The sequence below is a fragment of the Saccopteryx leptura genome, chromosome 11 (assembly GCF_036850995.1).
Source record: "Saccopteryx leptura isolate mSacLep1 chromosome 11, mSacLep1_pri_phased_curated, whole genome shotgun sequence".
NCBI lineage: Eukaryota > Metazoa > Chordata > Mammalia > Chiroptera > Emballonuridae > Saccopteryx > Saccopteryx leptura.
Window position 1 is genome coordinate 39,131,918 of NC_089513.1, and position 25,840 is coordinate 39,157,757.

General features: G+C 40.8%; 1 protein-coding gene across 2 annotated transcripts in view; it reads left to right on the top strand.

Annotated features, from left to right (window-relative positions):
- The window catches only part of CDH2 (cadherin 2), a 254,708-nt gene that overhangs the window by 223,791 nt on the left and 5,077 nt on the right, over window positions 1–25,840 (top strand). For both annotated transcript variants that reach the window (XM_066353642.1, XM_066353643.1), the window contains exon 15: window positions 18,900–19,064. In XM_066353642.1, the coding sequence (XP_066209739.1) occupies window positions 18,900–19,064 (165 nt within the window). The remainder of the gene's footprint in view (window positions 1–18,899; window positions 19,065–25,840) is intronic.

A 25,840-nucleotide genomic window follows, 5' to 3' on the forward strand; every position in this document is an offset into this window, starting at 1 on the left:
TTTCTCAGCTCTCTGCGTTCAAGTTTAGCAAATGTGTGGTGACCACGTTATTTCATGAATCTTCAACTGGTATCTTGTGTTTCATGTCCACTGTGCATAATTTTCTAGGCATAAACTTAAACTTAACCCAATGAAACTTCAGTGAAAATAACAATACGTGGAAGGACAACAGCGATAATTGGATACTGCATAGATTTGATGGCTTAAAAGCAGGAGCCAAGGTATTTCTCAGTGTTTGAGGGTCTGGACTAGGGCACTTGATGCCACCAGATCTGATTTCTTCTCTCCCACATCTCATTCCTTTAAGAAATTGTTTAATGAAACGTTATTGTGCTAGTTATTTTAGGAGAGTCTTACCTCCTTTATTGACTTTATCCACTTATATTGAAGCTTGAGATCAAATGGTAAAATTTACCTATTATAAAGATTTATTAATATTATCATCATAAATCTTCAAGCTTTTCTTTTTCTGACCTCTGAAGTTTTCTTTTGACCCCAGATAAACTCTTAGGTGTGAATATGTTGTTTCATATCCACTTTTCTGATAGTTTGAAGATTTTTCTGAAACTTTCTTTATATTGTTCACTTTGGCTGATTTATTTAGTGCTGGTCTTCTTGTGGCGTCCTTTTGTAGCTTCTTGGTTCTTCGAGGGCATTTTCGTCTAGATTAAGAGCCTCTGCCCATCTCTGATCCTCTGTCACGATTTCCATTTGCAGTTCTCATTATAGAAAATAGTGACAAAATTACATAATGGGTTTTTTATGCCTTCTAATTTTTGCTTCATAATAGCACAATGAAACATGCAGTGTAGTAATGCTACACCAAGGACTCTGTCTCCTCTCCCTCCTTAGAGGCTCATAAAATCCATTCACTTCTCTCCCTCATCCAGGCTGCTACCTTAACTTAGGTCAGAATCATCACCATCCTGCAACAGCATCCTGATGAGTGTCCTCTTTTTGGTTTCACACCCCCATCCACTCTTGGGGAATTATCACGTCCAGTCTTCCTCCTTAGCATGACAGACCTTTGACCCTGCACTCACACATTAATGTACCCCCAGGTAAAGGCATGTGGGAAAGAGTTGGAGGTGCATGCGGACTCCCTCAGGATGTGACTCCCATCAAGCCTGTCCGTCATGGCTACTGAAGGTTCTTTTAAAGTCAGGGTGATTTTCCTGTTACAATTTAATGACAGATTCTTTTTTTCCTTCCTCTTGCCACTCTTCCAGGGATAAGAGCAGCTATGGGTCTTCTTTCTCCTCGGAAAGGCTTGTCAGTCTCTGTTTTTGTGCAGTTCAACCTCATTATATTCTCAGCTATCTTACAGTTTCAGAAGTCTGTGGCTTAGTAACTTATCGGGCTTGTTCTAGGCATCAGAGTGAGAATAATAGTCTCATGATTTTCTACAGTCCAGCCAGAAGCAGAAGGTTCCCACAGGTTTAACTCATATCAACACAGGTTCACTCCTATCAACAAAGAACATTTCCAGCATCCCAGAAGCTTCCCCTGTACCCCTTGCCAGGTAGCATATTCTCTGCCAAAAGCAATCAGTATTTTTTTTTCCTATTTCTATCACCATAGCTTAGCATCACCTGCTTCTGGATTTTATTATGGAAATGGATGTCATATGGTAGGTACTTTTCCTGTCTGGCTTCCTTTACTCACCATTATATCTGTGAGTGTCTTTCATGCTGTATTTTAGAGTAGTTCATTTTTGTTGCTCCTAAATAGTCTTCCATTATAAGAATTAACCACATTTTATTTATCCATTCTACTATACTTCGACCTTGGAGCTGATCCAATTATTATGTTTAAAATTACTATGAACATCTGTGTGTGTGTGTGTGTGTGTGTGTGTTGATGCATTTCTGTTGTTGTGTGCACAGACATTGAATTTATAGCCCTTAGAATGTGCATATGGGCAGCTGTGGTACAATCCTGCCAGTTTTCCGCAATAATTGTACCAGTTCCCACCTTCCCTCGCCACAGTGGCATTTAGTTGCCTAACATCCTCATTCGCATTCCAGTCTTTTAACATTTTAGCCATTCTGATAGTGTATGTCTTATGATTTAATTAGGATGTTGGTATTGACTTACCGTATCTTCTTTGTGAACTTTTATCTTATTTGTCTACTTTTCTATTGGGTTGTCTTCTCATTGAGTTGTAGAACATCCTTATATATTATGGATATCAGTTCTTTGCCAGGTAAATGTATTATAAATATCTTCTTTCATTCTGAAAATTGCTTTTTTTATTCTCCTAATGATATCTTATGATGAACAGAAATTTTTATTTCAAAGAACTCCAGTTTATCAATTTTTTTTCATTATGGTTTGAGAAGTGAAGTCTTATTTAAGAAAACTTTATCTACCCCAAGGTAATGAATCACCTCCCTCCAAAAAATTTAACGTCTTGTTGAAGCTTTGTTTTGATTGTTCATTAGATACAAGGTAAGGATCAGAGTTCTTTTTTGTTTTCTTCCTTTGTGGATGTGCAGCACTGGTTACTAAAAAGATAACCCTTTTCCACTGCATTGCGGTGGTTCACTTGACATAAAGCAGGCGGCTCTTTATGTGTGAGTCTGCGGGTTGGCTTCCTGACTCTCTGCTCTACTACTTACTTTGTTTGTCTGTTCTAGGCCAGTTCCATGCTGTTTTCATTCCCATAGCTTTCTGACATATCTTCAGATCTATTAGGGTACATTCTCTGACTGAATTTAAGATGTTTTTTCAAGGTTTTGTGGATTTTATTATTTACCTTCTCTCCTAAAGAAAAAACAACCCATTTATAAATACTTTTAGTTGCTAAGTGAATTTAATCCAAATACTTCTTCATTTTCTAAATAAGAAAGTATTGCTTTAAATACTAAAATCACGGTCGGTTCCTGAGAAGTTCAGTGTTGTGGAATATATTGCATTTCTATATCCCATAAATAGAATGGCTCCTGGCTAGAAATTCCATTCTGTGTAGTAGTATGCATTAAGCCTTTTTAGCAACAGAACATGATTCATACTGTTTTATTAGTTTTTTTGGAAGATAGTATCTCTTTACAACAGTGGGCCTCGGAAATGGATTGGTGCCACGTTGCATTCCAGACAAGTTTTAGTCGATTTTTATTACACGTGGCTGGTGTTTTATGGAGCATGTGTGTTACCTCAAGATGTGGATGGAGACTGTGCCACTGGAGGCAGACATAGCTTGTTATAATCAGGCAGGGCCTGCTTGATGTCTCAGCCACAGCCTTACAGAATCGCCAGGTTTAAAGGATGGGTAGATCTCAGAGGTCAGTCAGGTAGGTGGGGGATGCCTGTGGTTAGAGGCAAAGGTAGGTCTCCAGTAGCTGTCTCGAGAAGCTATGACGCACAGCGTAAAGCTGACTCAGCCAAGATTTCCATCTTCCTGCCAAGGGAAGGGAAGGTACCCTTCTTAAGGAGCTAACTGATGAGAAAGAAAATGGAAGCCAAGCAGCCTTGACAAGGTTAGTCCTCCCCCTATCCTTTCTGCCCTTGATTTAGCATCTCTATCTGTTTAAGTTTTGTGCCAAAACAAAGGTCGCTAGTTTATTGAACAAAATAGCTAAAAAGGGGCCTAAGAAAAGAAACACAAACAAAAAACACCTTTATGTCTTCTGTCTTGCCTTATGTATGGTAGACTTTTATCAGTGCTTGGGGACAGTCTGCTCTGGTCTGGACTGTCAGGAGATGAGGTTGGGCCATGCTTGAAACTGGCATCAGATACGTTCTGAACGGGAGCATTATTTTCTCCCAGTGCTGTTGGCAGGTGGACAGACACGTTTGGTATAAAATGTCCAGCCTTTTGAGAGGGCAAGGTTTCTTCCTTATCTTCCTCACTGCCATAATCAGCAGGGCTTCTGGTGGTTATCAAGTCATGTTTAATTACCCTCATTAGGAAATGTCCTTCCGTGCCCTTTTGGCCATTAGAGCTGGCTGCAGAGACTCTATTCCTTTTAATGGTTTTGTGTCTATGTCCTTGCATATCAGCTTCACTAATAAAATCAGGGTGAATGTACAGTATAGCCAACAGTTCACCTTTCATGGAACCGTACCTTTTAGCCCTGGATAGGAAACAGAAACTGTTAGCATCCTCTTCTTTAAAGCTTAAGATTTAAATTAAGATTGCTTTTATATACTGCTCAAAAAAATTAAAGGATATTTTTAAATGAATATGAAGCGATAATATATCCCCTAAGTATTAAAGAAACATTTATTGAGTGTGCATTATATTTACAACACTAACTGGTGTTCACTTTATACAACCTCTCCTTAAAACCCTTGAAGATATACATCTTCCTTCTCCATAATAATAGTAAAAGCTAGTGTTGAGGGATACTTTATATCAGGGGTCCCCAAACTACGGCCCGCGGGCCACATGCGGCCCCCTGAGTCCATGTATCCGGCCCCCGCCGCACTTCCGGAAGGGGCACCTCTTTCATTGGTGGTCAGTGAGAGGAGCATAGTTCCCATTGAAATACTGGTCAGTTTGTTGATTTAAATTTACTTGTTCTTTATTTTAAATATTGTGTTTGCTCCCATTTTGTTTTTTTTACTTTTTAAAATAAGATTTGTGCAGTGTGCATAGGGGTTTGTTCATAGTTTTTTTTATAGCCTGGCCCTCCAACAGTCTGAGGGACAGTGAACTGGCCCCCTGTGTAAAAAGTTTGGGGACCCCTGCTTTATATGTTAGGCACTGTATTAAGTGCTTTATAGAAATTATTTCATTTGACCCTCCCCCAAGTACAGCAAAGTAGGTGCATACTGTGAGAAAGTAGAAAAGTGAGGATTCAATCCTAGTCTTCCTGAGTCCGAAGAAGATGGTGTGGTTGCCATATTTTGTACCATTCTCAGCAAAGCATAGTCTCAGCCAAGCAGCTGAAACAATATCTTTCAGAATGGTATTGGAATACAAATATTGATCGACTTACGACCTATGTAACTTATGACCATTCAACTTTATGACCACAATTGCTAGCAACAACTGCTCCGCGTCTGGCAGCGCAAGCGTTGCCCAGCTGGCTGTATGACAGTGTGGACCAGCTTCCGGCAGCACTACCATCTCTGTGTGCACCATTTCAACTGTTATCCCAGACTCGGTACAGCAATTTGTGTTTTGTGTCTTGGATATTTTTCGTCAAACCCCTCCCAAGATGTCTACCAAGAGGAAATTGTCTTTGCAAATATTAAACCAGTTGTACTAGTAATGCAATGTTTTACTTAAACCTGACGAATGTGATAATAAGAAACAAAATGGTGTAGAGATGATACAAATGGCATAAAATAAACAAAGAAAATTATGATATATAACAATAATGAAAGAAAATTATGATAAAATATGACTGAAAGATTTTTATAACATCATTTCACAGTACTGTACCTATAGCCTACTCAACTAACGACCAAATCGTGTTACGACCGGTCTGTCGGAACCAATCGTGGTCGTAAGTCGAGCACTAGCTGTATATCAAAGAAGGCTGTATTTTCTTTGGTGCAGGCTCTGGAATATCTAACAGCTTCCTGGGCTCTTAAAGTTTGACTTGGGTCAAATTTGCTAAGGTCCTGGGCTGTTGTGGGGACTCAGGAACTATGAAAGAAGGCTCTGATGTTCATGTTCGGAGGTTTCACAAATGGCAGTCATTGGACACTGGAATCCTTTGGACCATGGCTGGTGGTTCAGGGGAGCAGTGGCAGTCCTGAGAGAGCAGGCTTGTCATCTGACAGGCAGCCAGCTCTTTAGAGACTCAAGTGACACCATGGGAGCTGGCTGTGATAGAAGTGTGAGTGGCTACTGAAAGATTCCATGGCGCTTTTCTCTCGATTGCTCTGGTATTCTTGGCCCTTATTATCCTCTGTGTACCAGGTCTGTCTCCCCATACCCACTGCCGCTGCTGCGTGTAACATCACAAATGGCTAATATTTTTTTTTTCCTCTCAGCCCAGTGGGCTCAGTGGGCTTCCTGCACCAGGACTGTGAGGACTTTCTTAAGTTTTAGAGACTTGCTGTTACCTAGTTTGATGCTTTTGGGGAAATGTTTAAAAGCTGGATAGTGTGTCACTTTAGAAGTGTTTACCTGAAACCTATATACTCTTATAGATCAATGTCACCCTATTAAATTAATTTTCTAAATAAAATTAAAAAATAAACAAAAAGAAATAAAAATTTAAGAAATAAATAAAGTCACAGTGCATACACTGCAAGTCTCTTATACAAAGCCCATGGCTGTGTTTTATTTAGCTTGCAGAGTGTAAAAATTGAAAAAATTTACATAAATATTGGGTCTCCCAATTCTCTCAAAAAATGAAAAGGTATAGCAATATGGCCTCTGTTCAGACGTGACAACAGTTGCTAGAAACTAAATAGAGTCTTCCTCTTTCAGCAGGGCAAGCCTATATATTCAGTAATTCTTTTTTCCTCTTTTTTATACCAGGCCACCTTTATTGATTTATGTTATCAGGCTATTCTTTATAGATACCTGATTCTGCAGACTCTGATTCAATTGTATAGTCATTACTAGGCTTTGGATTAACAAAATAGATTTCTACAAGGAAGAGGTACTATGAAACCATAGAATAATTTTCTGTAGTACTGGTTTGAAAAAGAAAGTAGATTAGCCACAAATATATTTAGCCAGATGTATTAGTGACAATAAGCTAGCTGCTGAATAGACTCTAAAATTTCAATGACCTAAGTCTAGTGGAAATGTATTTCTTGCTTACTTAATAGTAATTGGATTTCAGGTCATGGGAATTTGGAATGGGAAGGGGAGGTCGGCTCTACTCCACACGGTCATTCAGGGACCCAGAGTGCCACTGGCTCCCCTATCTTTCCCAAGAGGCTTCTAAAGGTCACCACAGACATACATACATGTAATCACTAGATGACAAAATGGCAAGGAGAGTGATTTGCTGGAGATGTTTATGAGCCAGGCCTGGATGTGGCACCCGTTACTTCCACTCCTCTCTAGGTTTCAGGGAGCAGCTGGAAGTCTCTATCCTGTCCTGGTTAGGGACTTGAGCTTAGGGGGTCTTTCCTGAGGTTCTCTGAGAACAATTTTTTTCCCTATCGACAGTAGAATGCTAGATCCCATGCATTATTCTGACCCATCCAGATAAGCCAGAGGAAAGGGGTCCCTGGACCTAGAGGAGGCAGAAGAGGCACAGCAGCCCATGAAAATGGGATATTGTGAGCATGAGAAACAGTATATAAGACTCACCAAAAACTAGGAAGGGCACCTTCCCCTGACCTGAAATATAAATATATGCCAGAACACCCTGGGCTGCTAAAGTCTCTTGAGCAGGGCCTAGCACTGACACATGTCAGGAATTCACATATAATTTCAGGATAAAGAGAGACATGATTAGAGCCCTTCTTAGTAACCCAGAGTTTCAAACCCAAAAGATCCAGATATACTTGCCATCTGGGTATCAGTTAGCTCTTTTTTTTTTTTTTTTTTTGTATTTTTCTGAAGTTGAAAACAGGGAGGCAGTCAGACAGACTACCGCATGCGCCCAACTGGGATCCAGCCGGCATGCCCACCAGGGGGCGATGCTCTACCCATCTGGGGCGTTGCTCTGTTGCAACCAGAGCCATTCTATCGCCTGAAGCAGAGGCCACAGAGCCATCCTCAGTGCCCGGGCCAACTTTGCTCCAATGGAGCGTTGGCTGCTGGAGGGGAAGAGAGAGACAGAGAGGAAGGAGACGGGGAGGGGTGGAGAAGCAGATGGGCGCTTCTCCTGTGTGCCCTGGCTGGAAATCGAACCCGGGACTCCTGCACGCCAGGCCGACGCTCTACCACTGAGCCAACCGGCCAGGGCCTCAGTTTTTGTTTGTTTGGTTTTTTTTTTAGAGGGGAGAGAGAGAGAGAGAGAGAGAGAGAGAGAGAGGAGAGAGAGACAGGGTGGAGGAGCTGGAAGCATCAAGTCCCATATATGCCTTGACCAGGCAAACCCAGGGTTTCGAACCGGTGACCTCAGCATTTCCAGGTCAACACTTTATCCACTGCGCCACCACAAGTCAGGCCCAGTTAGCTCTTTTTAAATGAGAGATTTCTCATGTAATTTGTGGAAATTAGTCTAAGGATTTTAGTAGATAGATCCCCATAATCTCCATGACACAGAAAACATATTCAGCAGCAGTCAGGTGCCGGAGATGGGGTAAGAACCCCCAGTTCCTGTGAGCCATGATTTGGCTTTGAGCAGTGAGGGCTCTGAGGGTCGGTGACTTGACTTCTCCTCTCTTTGGCCCTCCACTTTGCACTTTAAAACTACCATAGGATTGAACTGCCTGTACATCTTACCTGTGCCATGTCACTTCCCGCTTTAGTGGTTTTGTCCATGGTGCTCACCTGCCTAGCTATTAAGCACCCAAGATTCATCTCAAGACATCTTCTCTTGCAGTCCCAGGTTAAATCAAGTCTTTTTCCTGTGCTTTCACAGGAACCCATGTCTACTTGTGTTTTCAGCTTTGTGTCCAGCCCCAGTCCTGACCTTAAACTCTATGAGAGCAGGGCTTGTCATATTCATTTTCTATTCCAGTATCTAGGACACCCACACCTGGCAGGCAGTCTCAGAATGGTTGTGCATTGGACCTGCTTCCTGAATCTCTTAGCTTGCATTTCTATCTAGAGAGTTAATTGAACCAGTACACCCTGACAGCTTCACTTTCATTCTTTGAGATCTCTGATGTCTTCAGGAAGTGGTGATCGCATTCATCAATGCTAGCATCCATTACCTGCTTTTCTGTCAGGTACTGTGCCACACTCAGTTTGCATTTCTCTTGTAATCTTCCCAACAACCCTCCGCACAGGTACTGCTGTTAGTTCAGTTATCCAAACCAGGTCTGTGTGACTTAAGAAGCCAAGCTCTGGTGCACTGTGCTGGAAGTGACTTGATAGACATCTTATTTAGTCTTGTTGGTGTATAGCGGGCAGGCAGTACTGGATAGGACCAGTGATGCGGGGCACTTAGCCACAGCTTGCTAGATGACCACTAATAATTTGGCTTGAGAAAACAGGTAAAGGGTAAGACCCAATTAGTTGGTTAAATGCAATTTGCAAAATTGGGCACATTTTGACTTTAATACAGTTAGACTCTGGAGAAGCAATCTGAGAAGCCAAGTTATTTTTTTTTTTTTAAGTCAGGAATACAATCTGAGCAGCTGGAACGAAAATCTAAAATCCAGGCTGGAAGCCCAGGCAGAAGGATCGGGTGCAGATACAAGAAAGCTCCTGGAGACCAAACCAGCCATCTCCCTGAGTCAAGGGCTCTCTGTGTGAGCCTGGGGTCCCTATGGACTTCCTGCCCCAGCCAAGCCCGACTGTCTGACTCAGCAGAGAAGGAAGCTGTATAATATAACCGTGGTATATTTAATGCTCTGAATTATAATTGTTTTACAAAATCTTTTGCTGTATAAGCAAACTAACAGATGTCTGAATCTGGATATAACTGTAGAGGCCACTTTCAACATTTTTATTGTTGGCTAAAGCATACTCTGCTAACTGTGTTTCCCAGTTATTCATCTTTCATACCCACCTGTAAACACTAGTTCATGTTAGTTATTGAAAGAGGGACTTCATAAGAGGAGAGTTTCACCAGGGATTGGGTTAGCACATTATCACCTGCTTTATGTATGCTGTTCTTAAAACATTTGTGACCGGGTGACACACATTGGTGGACTATAGACAACATAGCTTCTGAACTGTCCCATTTCCGACTAAGCATTAAGTACATTTAATGTGTACATGATTTGAACATGACTCTGTTGGCTATATTACTATCACTTCATGTGACCGAATGCAATATTTTATGTAATTCATTTTAATATTTATTTTTCCTGACTAATCATACATTTACTACATTTAGTTTTACTTGAATAGAAATTTATCAATATCCCAATAATCAAGTGATAAAGATTTAAATGCCAAGCATGTGTTAGCAGTATGCAAAAAATAAAAACTAAAATACTAATTGTTAAATGTTACCAATTAGCCAAATACACACCAACCTCTTGGTTTCATAAATATAGTTGTTTTGGAACAAAACCATAAGCCATACCTATTGTTTACATATTGTTTATGACTACTTTTACATTGCAACAACAGCATAGTAGAGATTTTGTGACAGAGACTCTATGGTCCCTAGAGTCTAAAATATTTATCATCTGGTCTTTACAGAAAAAGTTTGACTTTGCTATAGACTTATTCCATTCATGGAGTCATTAGCTTTTTTGTTCAAATGTCAAGTTCTCTGAATGTTAGCACAGGAAATTTCAAGTATCCAGCCCAAGGTCACCCAGTTAAGTGTGGTGGAGCCAGGATTTGAATACTGTGTAGGCACTCTGATTTCAGATTCTATCTCTTTAAATCATAAGACTATGTTTTCTTTGTTGTGTTGAGTTTATGTGGCAATTTATCTTAAAATAAAAAATATATATATCTCTTCAGGCAACTCAAGAAAACTTGTAATATAACCTATAGTGAAGGATTTTGATGCTCTGTGACCATATCTCCAACCAACCAAATATTCCCATTTCTTTATTACTTGTCTTTAGGTTTCTTCCAAGAGAGAATAATAGGTCATACTAAGAATTACTTTGATTTTGTCTGAGTGCTGAGTAGTGACATTTTAATTTTTGTTAAGGAGAAGTTAGAACTTGGGGTGAGAATGTGGAATTGAAGATGCATTTAGAAGGCTAACCCTCTTTGTCTCCTTGGAAGGGTAAAGATGTGCTCATCTTTATAGAGCTATAACGGAATTGCATGGAAAAATGGGAAATGATAAACATTGGGTAAAAAATACACTTCAAATTTCAATAAAAATTTCTTTCTAAAGCCCTTCAGAAAGGCTCTATTAAATGAAATGTAATTGAATTGTATTTGCTGCATTTTTTTCCAAAAGAACATGACAGATTTTATAATGGGAATTAGTTGTGATAAAATTTCAATGATACCAGTTTTTCAAGTAGAACCATAATTTTGAATCAAAGAAGAAACCTTATGTCATTCATAATTCTGAAAACAGAATTTTTAAAAAGCTGTGACCAAGCAGCATTCATAAAAGTAAACCATGGGAGCAGAAACAATGAATGTGCTTAATGGGAACACGGTGACTGTCCTCGCAGGAAGTAGGAAACGGGCTCTCCGGCGAGATTAAAACGGAGTATGTGAACACAGACAGGAGGACCCCGTTACGTTAAGTCTCCAAGTTATTTTATCTCTGATAGGTTTATAATTCAAACCAGAAACATTTTTAGCAAACCTTTTGTTTGGAGGAGCTTTAATAATCCCTAGAATCTAGTTAGGTTTTCACATCATCTCACCTGGGTAGATAGTCACCATCATAACTGTATTTCTCTGGGGAAGAAAATCAGATGGTAATGTAATTTACATAAAGCTTGCAAGGGTATTTAAGTTGCTTGTCAGCAGTCCTATGGTAATATATTGGCATCTTATCACTATTTTATTCAATTATTTTAATGCCGGGAGCAATAGAGGGTGAGATAATAATGTTCTTTTCCACCTTCAATTTCTTTCTCTGTCGGTCTGAAGAATTTCTTGTCTGTGACATAGTCAGCTCTTTTTCCAGATAACTTTTCTTTTCCTTCAGAATTTTGCCCTTTTACTTTTATGATAGTATTTTTTTTTTATTTCTCTCAGTCAGCCTCAAGACATTAAAAATGTCGTCTTAGCTAAATTAGAAGTTTAAAGTTAACTCGCCTTTGCTGCTATAAAAGACAATTTTTTACTTGGATGTGCCCTTGCCCAGGGGGTAGCCAAACTGGGCACTGGGTTCCATCACTGGTTCTCGCCAGTGGAGGCTGATAATGCGCCAGGAACTTTGAAAGCCCGGTCCCTCCCCACCTGCCACATCCTTGTTGGATCTTCCCGACTGAAAATCAATGAGATTTGCTTTAACCAACAATCAACTGTGCACAGACCCGAGTGCTAGGTCCCCATGTCTAGTGAGCATAACCACCTTCAACTGCCCTCTAGCACTTAAAACTCCTCATCTTTCCTCCCTTAGAAAACTGGTGCATTTTTCAATGGCATGGGCAACAAGATGCAGCTTTTTTGTTTATTTATTTTGGTTCTCTGGTGGTCTCTGTTTTATCTTGCCACACTGCTTCACGGAATCCATGGCCCTGGACAAACCATTAACCCCTCTGAGCTGCTGTAATCCATGAAATGGAACAACACCCACTTGGAAGGACTTCTGCTTGGAGTACAATGTGCTGGTGGGAGGAGATGGTTAGGGGCTCTGATCACGTGCACAGTTGAAAATCTGTGTTAACTTTTGACTCTCCCAAACCCTAACCATTAATAGCTTACTGTTGACTGGAAGCCTTACGGACAACATAAAAGATGGATTAACACATATTTTTATGTAATATGCATTATATCCTGTCTTCTTACAATAAAGTAGGCTAGAGAAAAGAAAAGATTACTAAGAAAATTATAAGAAAGAGGAAGTACATTTACAGTATTTATTGGGAAAAACTCACATATTCAAACCCATGCTATCCAAGGGTCAACTATATATGAAAAGACACATAAGAAAGCACTTAATGTAATTCCTGACAGGTGGTGGGCACCACAGAAAGGTTGGCTTTCTCCTTTCACATTCTCAGAGCTGAAAATGGCATCAGGACCAGCAGGCGTCTCTGAAATGCTTGTGGTAAACGAATGTTTTCACTACTCCCTAAAATGGACTTAAATGACACAATTCTATAGATATTACCAGCAATGTAGCTTTCTGAAATTTTTGCCTGGGATTTCAGAATTTCAAGTTCTACCAATGCAGCATTTTATTTTATTTTATCTAACATAACCAAATGCCTGAAGGTAGATTCATGGTATCATTCTGAGCCGATTATAAATCATTGCAAGTCAGTGGAACTTAACAAGCCAGAACCAAAGTTTTAGCTGCTAACTTCTTAATAACTTTCCCAAAATTATATTATCTTTAAGACATTTTCAATCAGAAATAGGGGAGAAAAGTGTTTTCCCCTACTTGCAATGTTTATATTTTAAAAACCCTAATTCCGTGTCTAGTTCTAACCCTAATTCCATGTCTAGTTCTAACGGTTGTTGCCAAATAACACATGTTGCAAACATTAGTTAAAACAAGATTTTCTTTGGCCGTCATTTGAAAATTAAATTTCTTTGGGAAGTTAACATTGTAAAGGTTGACAATCAGAAGAGGATTTTTAGATCTTCTTTTTTTTTCTAGAGAGTTTTAGGAACACAAATAAAGATTTCTTTTTGGATTGTTTCTTTCTAATCTTCAGGATTATGGCCATGAACCCAGTGGCCTTGAGAATTTTTTTTAAGTCTCTGTAATTCTCTTTATAATTCTTATCCTATGTGTTATAATTTGTGTAACTAAAGCATTACAGGATTGTAAAGATGTATAATTTAGAAGGTTTGCGTAGAGTGACCCCTTATCAAAAGGCTTAAAATTGGAACCTTAGGTCAGGATCTCTGCCACAAAACTCAGATGTGGACAGAAAAGTTTATTTCTGAAACCCAAGTGCAGTCCCACCTGGTCCCTACTGCCATCATATTTTTAAATCATGAATTTGCAATAAACAAGGAGAAGCCATCACAGAGAAACTTTAAGCCATGTGCTTAATCTGGTTTCTAGCTTCCGGTAAACCAGTTTGTTTTTTTTGTTTATTGGTTTTTGCCTCTTTTAGATACCAGAGTAACTGAGGAACATGACATGTTTCCATCGTTCCGGTGGACCCACCGTGACAATGAGTCTCAGCAGTGAGACCCAGAGTCTCCCCCGCCATTGTGAATTATTGCTGTGGCGGACAGTATGACCCAAAGCACACTTCTTGAATAGGCTGCTCTTTTGAACATCTGTCATGAATACTGTCCCTGAGATTTTATTCAACACATTTTTAAATGAGCACTTTCTAGAGGTCTCTGATGTATTGATGGTGGAAAAGACTGCAGGACTATAGACATTTGTTAAAACTATTTCTGTACTCTGGTTCTTAAGGTAGGAGGAAAAGGCTATCAAAAGAAAGATGAAAAACCTGTAAATGAATTGGCTGCTGTATAAACACTAATAAGTGAGGCAGCCCAGGTGGAGATGCTGTCCTTGTCCCAAGGAGACAGCTACTATCAGCTGTAACACATTATGTCAGTATTTAAGCTCTGTTTTGCCAGATCATTCTATTTTCAAGTGAAATGTTGGCAACTTAGTAGAAAATTTATAAAACAATGCTAACTAATCAAAATGCATTTGTGTTTGTAACCTTTAGATGCGGTGGTGGCTGTATAAGAAATTCAGGTAGACAAGCTGTTTCTAAGTAAGAAATAGCATAAGTAAAGCCCACATGCCTCTTCTGTCTCTAGTTATGCCAAAGAAATATTTCTATGTTATTCTACTGAATAATCAGATAATATACTGGAGACTCTCAAGGAGTATATCTACAGGTAAAAGACAGTACAAATATTGATCGACATACGACCTATGCAACTTACAACCATTCGACTTTACCACCACAATCGCTAGCCACGACTGCTCTGCATCTAGCAGTGCAAGCGTTGCCCAGCTGGGCGTACGACAGTGCGAACCAGCTTCCGGCAGCACTGCCATCTCCGCGTGCACCATTTCAACTGTTATCCCAGACTCAGTACAGCAATTTGTGTTTTGTGTCTTGGATATTTTTCATCAAACCCTTCCCAAGATGTCTACCAAGAGGAAATTGTCTTTTCAAATATTAAACCAGTTGTACTGGTAATGCAGTGTTTTACTTAAACTTGACGAATGTAAAAATAAGAAACAAAATGGTGTAGAGGTGATTCAAATGGCATAAAATCAACAAAGAAAATTATGATATATAACAATAATGAAAGAAAATTATAATAAAATATGACTGAAAGATTTTTTATAACATCATTTCACAGTACTGTACATATAACCTACTCAACTTATAACCAAATCATGTTACGACCAGTCTGTCGGAACCAACATGGTCGTAAGTCGAGCACTAGCTGTACTTACACATAAGACTCAATGTCTTGTAGTTCAGACTTCTAACAAGGCACTGTACACCCTCAGCATAAAAATAATTATTAGTTTTCATCATTACACTTACAATTTGTTTTCCCCTTTTTACAAAGAGCCTTGATAGTTCTCAGAAGGTACACTGACTCCTGGTTTACCCTCCTGGGTACTGCTTGATAGTTGTGCGATTAAACATGGCCTGGGAAAACGTGCTTCTTAATGTCTAATCACGCGAAATTCTCTAAATGTATGTTTATTTTGTATGATACTTGAACATATCAAAGACTTTCACATCTACGTTATTAAGCGCCTTTATTTTAACCTGTTCTATAAATGACTCACAAATTCTACAAAATTTTAAATGGAGCACATTTGTGTAAGGTCAGGATATTATCACTCAAGCGTGGCATGGTTAATATAAAAAACTCTGTCCTGACCAGAGAAAACAGTATTCCTAGGTCTTTGTTCCCACTGTTGATTCTTCCTTCTTCCTAGCCCATGGGATATTTAAGGTTCAAAACTAAGGCCGGTTTTCCCGCTCTGAGCATCACTTGTGATATGACAGGTTTGCATGCCAGGCTGGCTGGCCCTGCTCTGTGTACCTGTCTCACCTCTCATCTCCCCTGTGTACTCCATAAAGGACGGGCTTTTCCTCCGTGCCTTCCCCAGTTAGGTTAGCCGAATCTCTTGTTGAGGAGTTGTTTAGGGGAGTGTTGTCAGGAGCAGAGTTAACTTTTAGATCAATGTTTTGAAGTCAGACACATCTGGTTTTGACTCCCACCCTAATTATAGACTCACTGTGTGACCTTAGGCAAGTCACTGAACCCCTCCGAGTCTGCTGCTTCATCTGAAAAGATGATAATAAAGCATTGTCTATAGGTCTGTTACAAAGTATTTGTGAAAAGACACTTATTTAGTGGCTGGTTTAGTGCCTGGTACATAGAGGGTATGAGTGTCTGTGATCTTTCCCTCTCTGTCTCCTTTGTTATTTTAATCATTCCTCACATTCCTGTCCCTCCACACTCATCTGTCTAGTGTGTTGCTCTCTAAATCCAACCTTGTAGCTCAGACTTGACTCACCCTCTTAAATGACTGGTTGAAGAGCTAGGCTTTGAAGTCTAATACATTTGGAGTCAGTCTGTCTCTGTGTCTTAGTAGATCTGGGACCATGAACTAGTTACTTGAGTTGTTTGAAACTCGGCTTTCTTGACTCTTAAATGGAGATAATAAAACTTTATATCACCCAGTGTTGTTCAGAGCATTAACTGAGCAAACATATGTAAAGCACATAGTAGATTGCCAGAACACGGTAAATATCCAAGTGCTGAATAAATCAAAATCACTTATAGAGATACTGCAAATGGTTTTCACCTGGTTGTAGACAAAGAGATGAAACCTGAATTAGAGTACCAGAAACTATACTTTCTGTAAATATCAGCATTAAATTGGAGAATTTTCATTAAGTTAGGGATGTGGCATTTTATATCACCAGAATTTAGGGGCCTGAAAACTCCAGAGTATTCACCCAAACGTAACATTCTGATGCATTTCCATGATATAGTCAGTTTCTTTATACATTTCTGCCTTGCCGGCTAATGTTAAAGCTCAAAATAGTGCTGAGGGCCCAGTCTCTGCCCAGAGCTTTCTTCACAAGTTCTACTGAGCCTGTCCTAAGTGGACGGGCTGTTTTCTAAGTCGTTCCCAAAGGACTGCCCTGGAAGGGAAACCAGTCTCCCTAGCTGAGCACTGTGGGGCCAGAGGTTGGGAAACTTTTCTGTAAGAAGCCAGATAGTCAGGCTTTGTGGGCCCCATACAGTCTCTTTGACACATTCTTCTTTCTTGTTATTGTTGTTTTAAGTGACCCTTTAAAAAATGTAAAAGCCAGTCTTTTAGAAAAGTAGGTTATGGGTCAGATTGGGCCAACACACCATAGTTTGTGGACTCCAGACCTTGAAGGGATAGAGCTATAAAATGTGGCTTTGAAAGCATGATGAACTAACTGGTATCTTTCTCTAAGGAAAAAGAAAACATATGTGCATCAGTTTAAAAAAAAACACTGAGACTTTGTAAGGGAGGAAAATGTTTTCTTCCACTCTGTAAGAGTCTCTGGCTTGGTCTGAAAAGTAACCTAACAAAGGAAGATGAACAGAAGAAAAGCATACATATTTAGATGTTTGTTTTATATGTCCATGGGAGCCTTCACAAGAGAATGAAATCCCACAGATGTGATTATTATGCTGGTGGAAATGGCCTTCTCTCAGGGAGTTAGGAAGAAAGCATTCCTGGGACTCACCTATGGGGGCATGAGCCTTCCTGTTAAGATTTATTCGGGATTGAAATGGAAGGTTGCTCACAGGTTCCCAATGTCTCATCTCTGTCCGTCCCTTCAGGGAAAAAAGTCTCTTCTTGTCTTCATCAGGCCCAATACAAAGGCCAGTGTCCAAAAACTCTATGCCTTGATTCAGTCCGTATCAAAGCATAGACTAGCCCAGGCTTTGTCCTTGTGGACTGGCATAGTCCGTGTCCCAGCGGCACTGTGGCTAGTGCTGTGCCCAGGCCTGCGCTTGGGAGCCTGCACTTGGGAGCCCCCATGGTCTGCTGCAGACTCCAGGCTGCTACTGTGCCCGCGTGGCTATGAGGAGAGCACGCAGATGCGGCAAGTGCATGCTCCTGAGACAGAGAGAAGAGAGAAGGAGGGAAAGCTAGCTGTTTGTTAGGCTGATTATATTACCTTGGGCTTTGGGAAGGACTAAGTGTCCTTCAAACTAACCAATCAACCTCCCCAATCTTTTCGAGCTTCTGCTTGTTCACCCCCTAACCAACCCATTCCCTAGATCTCCCAGTGTTCTGTGTCCCTTACACAATCCGATTCTTTTCCCAGGCTAGACAGGCCCCTGTGGCCACCATCTTAGTTCCTACAGGCATGCCTCATAGTGGAAGGGACCTCCCCCTGTGCCGGCTTGATTTCCACTGAGTACATGCCCAGCAGAGGAATTTCTCCTGCTTATTCCTCCCCTATAGCCTGGGCAAGTGGGCCGCTTGTACCCTGGGGAGTTAAAAGCTGGTCCCTTCTCCCTACAAGGGTATGAATCTCCTCGGTGGGGCGAGGCTGCGATCCCCTGGGGTGTCTAAAGCTGTCACTTCTTCATGAAACAAGCAGGATTGTCAATTTCTGATTCTCTTTGCTCCCTTCCCTTATTAAGATCTCACTAACACCTGGAGCAGGAAGTTTTTTGACATGACTGAGGGCTTTGAGTTAGGTATAGTGAATGGTGAAGAAGTAACTAGGAAGATAAGGGTCAGTTTGAAAAAGTTTGTACTTTTCTTGCCCCCAATTGCCCCTGTCATAAGAAGGTCTTCCCACCTCCTGGTATGAGGAGGGGACCTTCCACGTGGGAGTTTTTATGACCTGTTTCAGGAAAGTAGGGTTAAGCAGGAGAAGGTCAGTGTGACCTTCCTATTTCTGTCATTTTACATTTCTTCAACTTAAGATATTTAGATGCTAAGGTGACATATTTCAGAGTAGTATGGCCTGAACCCATATCAACATTTGAGTTGGTACAACTATACTTTCTAGTCAGTATTTTAGTCAGTTGATAGCGGGACCTCGTGTCACTGCTGTTTTCCTTTGGAAACTGATAAGGAACAGAGGAAAACAGATGGAGCACAGACTGTAGAAATGAGAAACACAGAAGAGTTGTGTGAAAGAAATATTTAATCATAACATGAAGAACTCACAGTGGCAACTTTTCCATTATGTTAAATTTCACTCATTCCTATGCATTCGGGGAACGTGTTTAAACATGAACAGTGTAATGTTCCATCTTCATGCCTGTTTACCAGGGGTTTTTGGTTTGTCTCTTTCAGGACTATGACTTGAGCCAACTCCAGCAGCCCGACACCGTGGAACCTGATGCCATCAAGCCTGTAGGGATCCGACGACTGGATGAGAGACCCATTCACGCTGAGCCCCAGTACCCGGTCCGATCTGCAGCCCCTCACCCTGGGGACATCGGGGATTTCATTAATGAGGTACAGAGTGAGACTCACTTTCTCTAAAAAAGGGCATTTATTTCATGCTAATGTTTAGCTCGATGTAGAGAGGACATTGCTCAGAATGCAACTTTGTAGTTCCTGAAAACACACTTGCTTTTCTTAAGTTTCTCTCTATGTGTGAGCAAATGTGGCCTCAGTAACAGGAAAGATTTAGTTGCTTTGATCAGCCAAAAAGAGATCTATCAATTAATATTGTGTTCGGCATTTGTAAATGACATTCATATATATAATCAGCATTCGTCACATCATCTCTAAAATGATTTTCCCTAGGTTATAAGCAACAAATAGACTAACAATATGAAACAGTGTGTTTTAATTTCACTTCTTAGCACTGATGAATGGAAACTCTCACTTTCCTCACATTGTACCCTTTAAATCCACAAATGATGAGAGTATAGTGCCTACGAATGACTAGAGAGTTCCATCAACTAAAATTAGTAGGAAGAGCAGCTAAATTAAATATTATGTAAGTGATTTAAATACTTGTCTAGTTGAGGAGTTTTAAGAGCTTCTGTGAGAGGCAGCTAATTCTCTGTTGAATATAACAGATACGATTTTCACTGTCAAAATTATTATGGCATTCTTTTAGTTCATTACTGACCCAGAGTTCTGCTACATTTAATACTTAAGTTTTGAATTAAAATGATTTATGCTACTTCATTTGGTCATGCCTCTAGTTTTACTGCAGTTATTCTTTTGAATTTTTATTGTAAGTATAGGAGCAATGCATATTGATGTTGATTGTGAACAGACAGCAGGACTCGGGTTCTCTGGCCGTAGACTCACCTCGGCCTCTCCAAGATCAGTACTGGTGTTAGTGCCTCAGGAAGTGGAATGCATTTGTCGTATCACCTTCAGTCACATTCTGATAAGACTCTTACTTCCTGAGCTTCCTTGAAATAGTCATATATTACATATGCACACTCAATCTACCTAAGAGTTTTAGATACACTTGCAGTCTGTTAAAAAAAAAAAAGTTTTGAAACAGTTAGAATCTTTATCTATCATTGATGTTGTCAGGTTTCAAGGTATAGTGACTCTTTTAACCTTAGGTGAAGGAGCTGAATTTTTTCAAAGCAAGACTTCTAGCTTCAGTATAATTCAACAATTAGCTGAATGCTTCTGCCTGGCCTTGAAGTGTAAATATTCTGTGGGATTCCATCCCATCCATGACACAGGACATGCTTCTCTCTCAGCGATAAACTCACTGTCACTTGTCACTTATAAGGCTATATGTAATCTGATTCCATCCTGTGCTGCATCCACCCCCCCGAGCTATTTACACCTCCTCAAACGCATCACAGGTTTGACTTTAATATAACTTTTGTGGGCCTGGCTGGTTGGCTCAGTCCTGGTTTCCATTCCTAATCAGGACACACGGGAGAAGTGACCATCTACTTCTCCACTCTTCCCCATCCCTTTCTCTCTTTCTCTCTCTCTCTTCCCCTCCTGCAGCCATGGCTTGATTGGTTTGGAGCAGTTGGCCCCAGGCACTGAGAATGGCACCATGACCTCACCTCAGGTGCTAAAATAGCTCTATTGCCGAGCAACGGAACAATGGCCCCAGATGGGCAGAGCATCGCCATGTAGGGGGCTTACTGGGTGGATCCCAGTCGGGGCACATGAGGGAGTCTGTCTCTTTGCCTCCTGCCTCTCACATCATCATCATCATCATCATCATCAACATTATCATCATAATGTAACTTTTGCAAAGCCCTCACCTTCTTGACCATCAGTAAGACACCTACCTAGTCTCCAGCCTCAATTCAGACATCTCATTCTCTGTGGAGCCTTCTGTGATAACTGTGGGAAGGGTCAGCCAGCTGCTTCCTCTGTCATAGCCTCATCAAGGGGATGTGACGGTCAGTATTTCCCTTTTCCGTGAGATCATGTGTATCCTCTCCAGGATGGGTACTGTTTCTTGTTCATCTTTGTTTAACCTAAGCATCTAGTCGATTGTCCAGTGCTTAGATTTTCTTTTTTTTTTTTTTTTTTTCATTTTCTTTTCTGAAGCTGGAAACAGGGAGAGACAGTCAGACAGACTCCCGCATGCGCCCGACCGGGATCCACCCGGCACGCCCACCATGGGGCGACGCTCTGCCCACCAGGGGGCGATGCTCTGCCCATCCTGGGCGTCGCCATGTTGCGACCATCCTGGGCGTCGCCATATTGCGACCAGAGCCACTCTAGCGCCTGGGGCAGAGGCCACAGAGCCATCCCCAGCGCCCGGGCCATCTTTGCTTCAATGGAGCCTTGGCTGCGGGAGGGGAAGAGAGAGACAGAGAGGAAGGCGCGGCGGAGGGGTGGAGAAGCAAATGGGCGCTTCTCCTATGTGCCCTGGCCGGGAATCGAACCCGGAGATTTTCTTGTTTTAAGAAATCCAAATACTGGCCCTGGCCGGTTGGCTCAGCGGTAGAGCGCTGGCCTGGCATGCGGGGGACCCGGGTTCGATTCCCGGCCAGGGCACATAGGAGAAGCACCCATTTGCTTCTCCACCCCCCCCTCCTTCCTCTCTGTCTCTCTCTTCCCCTCCTGCAGCCAAGGCTCCATTGGAGCAAAGATGGCCCAGGCGCTGGGGATGGCTCCTTGGCCTCTGCCCCAGGCGCTAGAGTGGCTCTGGTTGCAGCAGAGCGACACCCCGGAGGGGCAGAGCATCACCCCCTGGTGGGCAGAGCATCACCCCTGGTGGGCGTGCCGGGTGGATCCTGGTCGGGCGCATGCAGGAGTCTGTCTGACTGTCTCTCCCCGTTTCCAGCTTCAGAAAAATACAAAAAAAAAAAAAAAAAGGAAAAAAAAGAAATCCAAATACTGTGGCACATGTATAGGGTATGAAACAATGCATGCCACCTAATTTGCAGTTGATTGGGATTTCCTGGGTTCTAATCTAAGTCTGGAGCTGTTACTCTAGTGCTGATTCCATTTATAAAATGAGTATATTGGTTGTTCCCAGTCGTGTTTTAGTATGTGCTTTGTGTACGTATTCATTTATCTTTTTTACAGGGACTAGATTTTCTTCAGCAGGTGGCAAAGCAGAGCTAGATAGTTAGGCTCAGTTTCCCAACTCCACTAATGTGACAGTAAAAGGAGTTACAGTAGGAATTCCCATTTAGATTTTATTTTCCCACTTACAGAGCCTAAAATGTAGCTCAAGACCATAATGAATATCTGTAAATACTTACATGAAAAACATAGCGCCAAACAACTGATTTGCAGATTAACTTTTAGAATACAATCAATTGATAATTTGAAGATTGTCTGCATTTGTTTAAAATGGCTCACTTTGAAATCATCTTGATCTTGGTTTAAAATCACTCATTCAGCCAAGAATTATTAAATGTCTATTGTATGTATCTAGCTGTGATAATGATATGTAGATAAGAACATAAATCAGACCTATATTTTTTGCGTGGGCATGGCCTACTTTGCTGCCAGCGTGGTCTTTGTACTCAGTAAACATTCTGACACCTGAAGTCTCACTTTGTTAGGCAAGGAGGCCCATTGGGTCTGGTTCTTACTTGGCATTCCAGTTGCTTCTCAGACCCCTCCCCTACTCACATCTCACAAGGCAGCAACAGAGACCTATGCGTGTAGTTCCCAGGCTCAGCTTGTAATTCCATGCCAGTGTCTGTCCCAGGCTGTTCTTTCTGCGGGGGATGCCCTTCTCCCTTTCACAATGTGCTGGCCCCCTTGTTTCTACCAACCCAGGAAAAGTCAGGGACACAGAGTGTGAGGTAGAAGCCATCCAGTGGCCTCCATTCTACCCAGGACTCAGCTCACCTGAGAACTCCGGTCGTGGACTTCCCTTCCACCTCCCCTGTGAGCCCTTCCGTTTTTCAGGGGAAGAGGCGCATATTCCTGGTGGGGGGCAGCATGTGGGGCACGTCACTTTGCTGAGTACCTGAACGGGTGATAGGATAACGTTTGGGAATCATTCTCCAGAATGACATTGAATGTGATTATAAGGCAGAAAAATGTGCAAGAGCAGGGGGACCAAAAAAGTCTATACCCAGAAAAGCCCTACAGTTGACACAGGATGAAAATCGAAGGAGGTTAAGGTTTCACAGAAAACAACTAAAAAGAGAGTCCAGTTATGTGAGCGTCAGTTCTGTGGAAAAGTCAAGGGGACAAAACTATCAAAAGGCCTAAGTCACAAATGACATCCAAACACACCGCATAGATTTTTACATCTAAGACACTCACTCAGACTTGTTCAGTATCTTTCTTAACAGGGCAGGTGAAACAAATACAAGTGAAGTTTTTAAATAGTTGAAGGTACCTAGAAAGAACTCAAGCACATTTTATAAGTACATTTAAAATGCCTACAGATCTCGTTATCTCCAGGTCGTAATGTATTTAGCATAGTACCCCGTGTTCAAAGGAAGACTCATACAGTGATGAGTGCAATTGCAGTGGTTTCATAGACGTAAGGAACAGTTAAGCTCATGAAAACATTTCCTAGTTTGTTTATTTAAATAATGAGTGATAGTTGCCTCAAATCTCTTAAAAATGATAACCTTTCCAGTCCGGTAAGAAGAGTAAAACAGATCACACAATTCTTCATTTCAGCTACGAAATTTCTTTCTATTTTGAGGTTTTTAAACATGACCTTCAGGGGGTGATGAGTTGAAACATTTCTTTAATCTCAGCCCAACGGTAGGTATTAGCATACCTTCAGTAATTTTACTAATCCTATGTATTTTTTATCTCAGACGTATAAAAACCAAGGGCATACTTTTGTTAAAAGACTGACTTGATTACTATCATTTAAAAACTTATGGAAAGTACTTTTAGAATAACTTTCTTAAAACTACTAAAGCTTAAAGCTCTTGCTTTTTATTCTCTTATTGATTAAATGTGACTTGTTCTCTTTAAAGTATTTCCATCTGCTCTTACAGGAGTTGGGCGTTTGTGTTGAAATCCAGTTGCCTCACCTAGCAGTGCTGTTTACCTTGCACAAGGTCAAGATCCTTGGTTTAACCTATTGGATTCTCAGTCTTCTTACATATAAAATAAGGATAATAATAGGACTTCCTTTTAATAGTGCATTGAGGATTAAATGAGCTAATTCACATAAAAATGTTTGGTATAGTGCCGATCACATAGTAAGATCTCTTAGTTAACACCAGTACCATATCATTATTATTACAAGATACCTTTCAGGAGTAAAAACATTCTATTGCCCTCTAACTGTGAATAAAACAAATAAAAACCTTTAAAAAAAACCGCTTTAAGTAAAATGAAATTTAAAAAGAGGACTTAGTAGTGTAGTATTGGTGTAGGTAAGTAAGTCACAGAATTCTGCTATAATGTAAACACAGTATATTTTTATGTCCACATATATTTTAAACCTAGATTCTAGCTTTTTCTGAAAGGAATATATAAAAATATGAAAAAGATAATAAGATGAAAAAAACTAAGCCCAAGACAGCAGTACAGAGTCACTTTCTAGAACACCTGCAGGATGTCAGGCACTGTGTTGGAAGACAGGATATGAAATGAATACAAACAGCCTCGGCAGAAAGGGATGTCACAATCTTGTACACCAAAACATGGCAAGAAAAGTAACGGGGACAAAAGAGACCGCAGGAACTACTCCCAGTCATGGCTGGGGAAGAGGGTAGGGAATCCATGACAAAGAATGGACATTTTAAACAGACTTTAAAGGATAGATAGACGTTAATCAGATGAAAAAATATGAGGCATTTCAAACAAACGGTATCACATTTCAGCTAGTAGCAAACGAATATCCCCATGACATGGAGGTATATAAGCACATGACGTTTTTAAGTATGAAGGGACTTTGGTGAATAAATCAGTTGTAGTTGCTGGAGATGTGAATCGCTGACACATAAAAGATGGGAGAGTAGTCTAGGTGCACTGTATACTCTTCTAAAGACTTTTGACTTGATCCTGTAGGTTACCCAAACCTCAGTTATTTGAGTAACAACTTTAGTTTTATGTGGCTCTGCAAACTTTGTCTATTATTTACTTAATATTTTAATCAATTTTGACTTAATTTTTTAATAAAGGGAATTGTTAATATCCTCATGCACTAATTAAAAATCATTGTGCAGATACCCCCAGCAGAAAAGCTCCTTTCTTTGGGAAAAACTGTTGTAGGTGATAGAGGGGAATCAGAGAGTTTTACTTGGGTGAGTGACGTCAAATAATATCTGAGAGAGAAACCAATAGCAGTTTGTGGGAAAGAAGCAGGAACAGCACTGGGGACAGGGGACCAATCAGAGAGGCTTTAACTTGGTCCAGGGCTGTTATAATGATGACCTGAACAAAGGCAGTGGCACTGAGACAATAGAAGACAGATATAATGGAATCAACGGGACCTCTTTTCTCTGTATATCCCACATGGGTTCCTTCACTAAAGAACATGGATTTTTACAGTCCCTATACAAGCATATCTGCACCCATAAAGCATAGGATCAGGAGTCTATAAATATAAGCTCAGCAAGAATTCAGCCAAAGCTGCAGTTCTTTCATTTTACAGACGCACCTCGAACTACAGAAATAGTTCAGCATGACCCAGAGTTCAAGATCCAGGAAAGGTGAAGCAAGCACACACTCTTCTAGATTTACTTGAACTTCAGTGGGGAGAGAGAGCACAAGCTCTGAGTTTGTAAATTTGTCAACAGTATGTCACACATCATGTGAAAAGAGGCCCACGCCTAAGAATAAAGGAATCCTTTAGAGTGGAATAGAAGGTTCTGTGGCCCACCAGATTTCTTCCGCACATTCAT